Below are 8,524 nucleotides of genomic sequence, written 5' to 3'. Positions count from 1 at the left end.
GCAGGGCTCGGCAAGCAGGTGTGTGAGCGAGGGGGACGCAGAGCAGCCCTGATTCACAGCTGGGGTGTGACCGAGTTGTGCCGCCGAGAAATACAGGTGGTCTGCTGAACAGCCATCTGGTCCAGGCCAGAGAGGGGTAAAGAACCGAGAGCCTGGAAGATAGTGGAGGAATCAAGACAGGGCCAGGGGACGTGGTGAGCCTGAGAGCTGGGCCTGCATACCTGGGGGGCCAACAGAGAAGTCACCTGTGCTGAGAGCAGGGCCTGGATTTTCAGGCTTCCTAGGTGGCACCATTCTGGGGATGGACCTGAGAGTGGGTAGCTCAGGTAGAGGTGAGGTAAAGGTCAAAGCATCCTGGACATTATAGGACCCTCTGTAACCACCCCCAGTTACGGCAAGGAGGACTGAGGTGGCACCCAGAAGTCCACAGTGAGCTGGGAAGTGAGCAGGCAGTGGGGGATAAGCAAGGTGAGAGGTGGAGGGCGGAGATCTCCTGACAGCACGGGCCTCAGACAGAGCAGGCTGAGCTCCAACAGCCAGTGGGGATGTTTCCTGGCACAGCCACCCCCGCCTTGGCCCTGCCCACCTCCCCAGCCCCGTGTCCTGCTGCCCCGTCCGGCGTCTTCCCACCCAACAACGTGGGATGGCCACGTTTCCCACACAACCTCTGAGCCTCTGCTCTGGATGATTCTCTTCACCTGGCAGCTCGTCCCCACCCTTACAGAGACTCAGGACAGGAGCCAACTCCTGGAGGAGTTCTTTGCTAACCCCTGTCCCCTCCCATAGGGCTGAGCAAGCCTTCCTCTGTGTGCTCAGGCCCTCAGACCCCGTTCTCTTACGGCCTACACGGTAGCGTCCTGTGTTAATATCTCTTTCTCCAGGGGAACTTCTCAAGGGCAAGGACTATGGCTCACCCATCACTGATTTTCAAACCAGGGCCCCCCTGGCACATCCTAGATGCTCCAGAAATGTTTGTTGACCTCCAGGAAACTGATCTGAGCTTGGCCTTGGGGGCCGAGGTGGAGGGAATGAATCTGCCCTGAGGGGAGAGAGGCTGGCCTTCCTCCCAGGGCCCACACTGTGATCACAACCATTTCTTCTTCTGAGTCAAAGATTTCAACTCAGAGCTTTCCTAGGGAGCTTCCGCCTGGCATGCCTTCTCGCCAACCTGGCTGGCCTACTCTCCTTTTTAGCGACATCTACCAGAGCAAGAGCAGTGGCTGGCGGGCGACTCTGGGACACAGACAGAGCACACCTTGCCACACTTCCATCCAGCAAGGGCCTGATGACGTGTGGTGGGGAAAGAGAGAAGCCTTTCTTGGAGACCCAGTTTGAAAACCATCTTGTCTCTCTTCACCCCTGAAACACTCACTCCAGGGATGGTACATGCAGTTTGGAAGAATGCCAGAGTCAGTATGAGAGAAAAAGGATCTGTAACTTGCACCACTTGGGGGCAGTAAGCAAAGAGGAGTCACACCCGAGTCACTTCTCAGACTCCACCAGGCAGAGGTGGTTCTTCCAGCGTCTGGGCTCCAGGCTTGCATTCATTCATCGCCAGTGACGTGCCAGCTGCTGTGCAGGGTGTTCCCGGTGGTGAGCAGAGAGATGTGGCCCTGCCATCAAGGAGCTTCCAGGAGCCTGTCCAACAGGCAATTGCAATATAACACAAAGTGATGGGGGACGTGCAGGTGATTGGATTAAGGAGCAGGAGGGCAGAGTTAAAGGTTCACTCTTTTGGGGCGCCTGGGTGGCTCAGTCGGTTGAGCGACCAACTCTTGATTTTGGCTCAGGTCATCACCCCAGGGTCATGGGATCGAGCCCCACGTCAGGCTCTGTGCTGAGCATGGAGCCTGCTTGAGATTCTCCTTCTCCCTCTCTCTTGCTCTTCCCTCCTCCCCCACTCGTGCTTTTTCTCTCTCAAAAAGATTTTTTTAAGGCTTCACTCTTTTATTCAGGTATTGAGTACCAACTGTGGGCCCGTGCCGGTTGTACCCTGGGAACTCAGCAGTGGGCACGATAGACCAGGTTTCTTTCCTCGAGGAACTTACATCTAATGGAAAAGGCAATCAAGTACTTCCCAAATATAAAATTACAACTGTCACAGGTTCAGTGGAGGAAAGATAGAGGAAGCGTGGGTGTCATTGTAAAGAAGACCAGAGATGGAACAGGTCTGGGGGTGTTGGGAGGGTGGTCACTGAAGGGGAGCCTGCAGCCACATCTGGTAGATGTGAAGGGAAGGCAGAGGACAGACAGGAGAGTGGAAGGTCAGGGGACCCAGGGCCTTGGTTCCCATTTCTGTAATAGCACTCTGTCTCCCACTCCCCATGATAGACCCCACATGCTCATCTCACCCCGCACCCTCTCAGCACAAAAGGGTCAAGTGCCTTTTCTCCCCCTTCCCTGAACCAGGCACAGGAAGACGTCAGGCAGCAGCTGCGGGAGTTTGAAGAGACCAAGAAACAGATCGAAGAAGATGAAGACCGAGAAATCCAAGATATCAAAACCAAGTACGAGAAAAAGCTTCGGGATGAAAAGGAATCAAACCTGCGACTCAAAGGAGAAACCGGCATCATGAGGAAGAAGGTATCTATCGCACGTGTGGTTCCCCGACAGGCCTGGGCGCAGGCGAGGGCTGTATTACCAATCTCTCTGCACCGCCAGGCAGATGCACCCTTAACATCTCTCCGTGGCACTGTCCCTTCTCTGTCCTTTTCACCGGAATAGTGACATTTGCCCCAACACCAGATGGACACCCCAGACTTTCATTTATGGGCTAGTAGGATTTAGTCAGTTTTCAGAGTTAAACCTCGGGTAGAAACGGAGATGAAGGTCAAGTCCCTGCCGGAGGTGTCATCAGGGTCTCAGTGCAGGGAGCTGTGGGCAGGAGAAGGACTGGGGTGTGGGATGCTTGGTTTATAAGGCAAGACACATGTTTATTGTCACTGGTGGTTGGAGTGAAGTGGGATTCAATTCACAGATCCTTGTGGAATTGCCACAGTTTCCCCAAAATGTTCAGCCTTAGAGAAGCCAAGTTCAAAGCAAACTCACATTCCTTCCTATTAGAAATCACCCTACTTAATCCAGGGAACCAGGGACAATGTCTTCTTCCCTTCTTAGACATGGCCAAGGTGGCTCATCAGTTACAGTATCTGTGACCTTAATGGGGCATGGATCCCAACCTTTCAAGGTTGGCAAGGTCCTGGAAAACTCTGGGTCCGCTCAGGAACCCCGACAGCCCATCCTCATGGAAGGGGATGGGACTGGATCTCATCAGACAGAATGCTACATCACTCGTGCTGCCAGGGAAATCCCCAAACTGTCCCAAATCTCCAAAACTTCACTCCTAAAATCCCAGAAATGTTGGGTACTAGACATGTTTTCAGGTCACAGGTCGGTGGTGTGTTGGGGACCTCTTTAAGTTCACCGGCATTTGGGAGGCGGGGAGGGAAGCACAAAGACTTTGGTGGTCTCTGTTGCTGCCATTTGTGTCTGCAGTTCAGCAGCCTGCAGAAGGAGGTTGAAGAGCGAACCAATGACATTGAGAGCCTGAAGAGGGAGCAGGTGAAGCTGCAAGGGGTCATTAAGTCCCTGGAGAAGGACATCCTGGGCCTCAAGCGGGAAATCCAGGAAAGAGATGAGACAATTCAAGATAAGGTGAAGGCTCACCTCTGCCCTCCTTCAACCACCACCCAGATGGATGGACCCAGGGGAGGAGAACCAAGCTCCGGAGAGAGGGTCCCTGAGTGCTTGAAACACATTCATTTAACCTGATGGGGATGAGTGGTCTGTGAAGGGCCTACTGGGTGCTGGGTGCTGGGCCGATTGCTGTAAACACACCACACTCAGTTCTCCCGGCCACCCCAGGGGCCATGAGGGACCCCCTGTAGAGCTCAGGAAACTGAGCTCCAGGTGGTTTGGTATCTTGCCCAAGGTAATCCCGTCGATAGGCGACAGACTTGGGATAAGAATCTAAGTCGGCTGACTGCAGGGCCCCTGCTCACCACGGCTCCAGGTGTCCTCGGGTGACCGTCCCCACAGACGTTGCACACTCCCTGCGGTTGACCTACAACTGCCAGGCTCCCCAGAAAGCTGGGACCACTTTTCAGAATGCCTTTCTCACAAAACACTTAGAAGACAGACACATCACATTTTGTGAGGCTTACCCAAATTTCATAGCCCCCTGCTAAGCAAATCCAGGATGTGTGCCCTCCTGCCTCTCTCCTCGCCATTCCTGCCTCGGGTAGGCAGAATTCTCCAGTGGTTGAGACGGTGGGCTTTAGCCCTGGCTAATTGGGTTCTAGCACAGGCTTTGCCATTTATCTGCCACAGGATCTTGGGCAATTTCTCTAAGCCTTGTTTTCTCACCTGTGACGTGGGCCCCCTCGGGATCTGATAAGGGGAAACGCATGAAATTTCTGCATGTTGAGTGTTTGTGTATGTACCTGGGTGTTTGTGTAGGGAGGGTCCAAAGCTCTCTTCAGATTCTCAAAGGGGGGGGGGGTGTTGATAAGGAGGTTAAGGCCTCCTGACCTAAAATTGCAACAGTCTCCTAACCAGTCTAACGGACTTCCTTCCCACTTCCTACCCCCGCTCCCTGCCACCATACCCTGTAATTGTGTCACTCTTCCCCTTAGAACTCTGCCATAGCTCCCCATTGCCTGTGGCAGGGACAGCAAAGTTTTTTCCGTAAAGGCATAGGTAGTAAATATTTCGTCTTTGCACACAGCATGGCTTCTGTCGCACTACTCAGCTCTGCCACTGTGTTGTAAAATCAGCCATACACAATGCATGAATGAGTTTATGAAAACAGGTCAAATTTGATCCAAAGGCCATACATAGCTTGCCAACTCTAGGCTCCTGGATACATTCTGAATCCCCTTTAAGCCAACAGACAAGACCCTGGCCACTTAGTGGTACAAAACAACAACTTTGGGGTGCCTGGGTGGCTCAGTCGGTTAAGCATCTGCTCTTGATCTCAGCTTAGGTCTTGATCTCAGGCTTGCGAGTTCGAGCCCCACGTCAGGCTCCGTGCTGGATGTGGAGCCTACTTAGGAAAAACAAAAAAACAGTAACAACTGTTTATTCTCTCGGGTTCTGTGGGCCTGGCATTTGGACAGCCTACAACAAGATGGCCTATCTTTGTCCCTGATGGCAGGGGCCTTGCTGGGCTTCAGTCAGGGATGACACAAATAGCTGGGCGTAGAAGATCATCATCCAAGATGGCTTCTTCATTCATACTTCCCAGGGTGGTTGGGAGGCTGGGCTCCACGGGCACTGTCAACCAAAGTGCCATTGTGCTCCTCAGCCGGGGATTCTCAGTGTAGGGGAACTTTCTCCATAGCAGATGGCCTCCCTCACAGCACAAGTTCTAAGAAAACCAGGTAGAAGCTGCTTAGCCTTTTCTCAGCTAGACCGGAAGCCACACAGCATCACTTGAGCAGCATTCTTTGGGTTACAAGCAAACCGTAAGTCCAGCCAGATGCAAGAGAAAGGAATTAGATCTTCCCTCCTGATGGAGAAGCATATGGTCACGTTGCAGAGAGCCTGTGGGATGGGAGATGCTGCTGAGGCCAGCTTTAGAAAATGCAGTCGCCTACAAGCTATATTTGAGTGAATGAATGCTGAGTCCCGGCACAGAAGCCAAGGAGTCAGTGCTACAGCCCTAGTGGGGGAGCCAGCCTCTGTGCCCCCAGCCGGGAGAGCAGCCTGTGGCCTCCTCGGTCAGGTCACAGGATTTATGTCCTTTCCCTAAAGGGTTTCCATATGCCGGAGCCTCCTGCCATCTCTTACTTCTCTCTCATCTCGCCCACAGGAGAAGCGCATCTATGATCTGAAAAAGAAAAACCAAGAACTGGAGAAATTCAAGTTTGTACTCGACTACAAAATAAAGGAGCTGAAGAAGCAAATAGAACCACGAGAGGATGAGATCAAGGTGATGAAGGAACAGATTCAGGAGGTGAGAACCATCTGAACCACTCTGGCCTCCTGGACTAGTGTCGCCTCCCCAACGGTTCCTGGCTGGGGTAGCAAGGGGGTGGGGTGGGGGCGATAAGAAAAACCCCTCCTCCCAATCCCTGCCTGTCCCAGGGTATGCGGGCCTCCACTCTGTAGAGGATGTCACAGGAGAGGCCCAGCGGGGACTCAGTTGTGCAGGAGTGAATGCTTTAAGATTTGGCATGCGGCCGGACCTTAGGTTGTGCTCGGGCCCTCCGAGGGAAACCGCGGCTCTTGGGCCTTCAGCCACCAGGGGGCGGTGTGTACTCAGCCACCAGCCCGTCGCATCTGAAAGCACCCTCCTCCAAATGAACCTTTTTTTCTCAGTCTGGAAACGTTGGTCGGGGCGTATGCAAAGCTGCAGTGTTTGGACTCCATCTGAGGAGGAATAGGAAGTCATGCAAAGTCTCTTGAGCAGGAGAGTGGCAACCTTAAGTATGTGTTCTGGGAAGCAGACAGGAGGAAGGTAGAGAGGAGAGATTAAAAGCAAGATCAACAGGACAAGGACTCCTGAGATTCCATCGAGGTACAAGTGGCCCCCGTTGGTCCCTCCACCCCATTCACAGTGCATCTCCTTAAGCCGATTGCAGCTGTGACGTCCAGGGTTGATTGAAAACCAAATTCCTGCCTTTCCCTCCCTTCTGTTCCCTGTTTCCCAGTAAGTTACCACAATCCACCCACGTGCTTAAGGTACAAGTGTAGTCTTCTTGATTCTTCCTGCGCCCCCCCCCCCCACAATGGCTGTATCCAATGATCGCCAGTGCCTATCTGATGGTCTTCCCAGAGACCTCCCAAATCTAGCCCTCTTTCCTCTCTGCTGCCTCACCTGGGTGCAAGACTCTGTCATCCCTCATCTGGACTTGAGTCTAGCCTCCAGTCTGATCTCTCCACACAGAGGCCACAGCGAACCCCTAGTGGTGTCCCATCTCACCTAGAATAAAATCCACACCCCCTACCAGGGCCCTGCATGATTCAGCTGCTACCCCTCTCCAATCTTGTCTCCAGGCTCCCTCCCCCAGCACCAGCCCAAAGGCTTTCTGACGGTTCTGAGGCTACGCCAAGCTTTTCCCATCTTGGACCTTTACAGTGCTGCTCCCTCTGCCCAGAAGTGCTCAGATTATGACTGGCGGCTTCTCCATATCTTCCATGTGGAGGCTCCTTTGTCACCTCTTCAGGGAAGCCTTCCCAGGCTACCCTATCCAAAATGGCCTCCCACTCCCCATCCACTTTCGCTCATTGTGCTGAGCAAGGATACAAGTAAAGTGTGTCAGAGAGCATCGATGGCCCGAGTAGAATTGGATACCCAGGAGCTCTGGTGTAGAAAAGCAAAGCCTTTTCTCTAGGAGGCCCAGGAAAGAAGCCAGGTGGTAGGATCAGTCCAGGGCTAGAGTGTCCAGAGATGGTTTGCCATTGTGCCAGTGACTTTCTCCTGGCCTCTGGAGAAAAGCAGGATGTTCCCAGCCAACCACAGAGCTGCCTCATCTGGGCCTCCTGCCATTCTTGAGTGACCTCAGGGCCCAAAAATGGCAGCCCAGAAAAGAGCAGAGGCCCCACTTGCCTGGAAAGTCAGTGTACTGCCAGCCCCTGGAAATCACCATCCCATGGGCCCCCTCCTCATTTGTCAAGTGGATTTACAGTTGGGTCAGTTACTATCCACCCCAACACACCTGAAGGATTATTCACTTTCCCGTCAGTAACTGGGCCGACCACGGCATTGACCCTCAGCAGGGAATACGCCTGCACCTTGAGAGTGATTCAAACAGGGCCCCTCCTACACCACGCCAGTTACCACCAGGGCTGAAGCCCAGACCTGATTCCTCCCCTGGAGGCCTCTGACCTTGGACCTTCAGGAGGTCAGAGGCCCATTTGGCCCACCCGCTGTGGATCTCGTGTGAAGTTCTTTTTCCTCCAAGAAGGAAGCTGTAAACCCTCCTCCGTGGATGAAAATCTAATACTTCCTTGATTCGGTACCTCCCTGCACATATACTTTTCCAGCTTCTCTTCAGTACGATGGGACTATCTGCTTCCTAGGGAGTATTCAGAACCTTATCGTTTCACTTCACCCCCTTGTTTTTTCATTCAGTGCGAGGTTTTCTCATTTTAACATCTTGGGGCGGATAGTTCTTTGTCACAGGGAGTCCCTGCACTAGAAGATATTTAGCAACATCCCTGGTCTCTGCCCACTAGATGCCTGTAGCAACCCTCCCCTCCCCCCAGTTGTAACAACCAGAAATGTCTCCAGATGTTGTTGCCAAATATCCTCTGGGGGTAAAATACCTGTTTCCTGCCCCCACCCCCACCGAGAGTCACTGAGTGTGAGGAGAGCACATGGAAAAGTAGATGGGGCTTTTCCACCAGGAAAAGGATACTTGTTCCCACATACTGGCTAGTTTCCTAGCTGCCCGGCCAGCTATTCAAACTCAGAGTATTTCACAATTTTTCTGTGAAATACGTTATTTTTGTTCTCAGTGGCTTTTGAGGCTTTGCCCGTATTACTTCCTTTCTAACCTAATCTGTCATTGCTGGCTTC

General features: G+C 52.9%; 1 protein-coding gene across 4 annotated transcripts in view; it reads left to right on the top strand.

Annotated features, from left to right (window-relative positions):
- The window catches only part of CFAP57 (cilia and flagella associated protein 57), an 81,970-nt gene that overhangs the window by 40,695 nt on the left and 32,751 nt on the right, over positions 1-8,524 (top strand). For 3 of the 4 annotated variants that reach the window (XM_058717764.1, XM_058717763.1, XM_058717762.1), the window contains exons 16-18: positions 2,410-2,583; positions 3,496-3,654; positions 5,813-5,956. In XM_058717764.1, the coding sequence (XP_058573747.1) occupies positions 2,410-2,583; positions 3,496-3,654; positions 5,813-5,956 (477 nt within the window). Of the gene's footprint in view, positions 1-2,409; positions 2,584-3,495; positions 3,655-5,812; positions 5,957-6,321; positions 6,713-8,524 lie in introns of those variants that run through there. The other variant, XM_058717765.1, reaches the window with a different exon arrangement.

This window comes from Neofelis nebulosa, chromosome 2 (assembly GCF_028018385.1).
Source record: "Neofelis nebulosa isolate mNeoNeb1 chromosome 2, mNeoNeb1.pri, whole genome shotgun sequence".
Classification (NCBI taxonomy): Eukaryota; Metazoa; Chordata; class Mammalia; order Carnivora; family Felidae; genus Neofelis; species Neofelis nebulosa.
The sequence above is the reverse complement of the archived record's forward strand: the minus strand, read 5'-3'. Positions and strand labels throughout refer to the sequence as shown.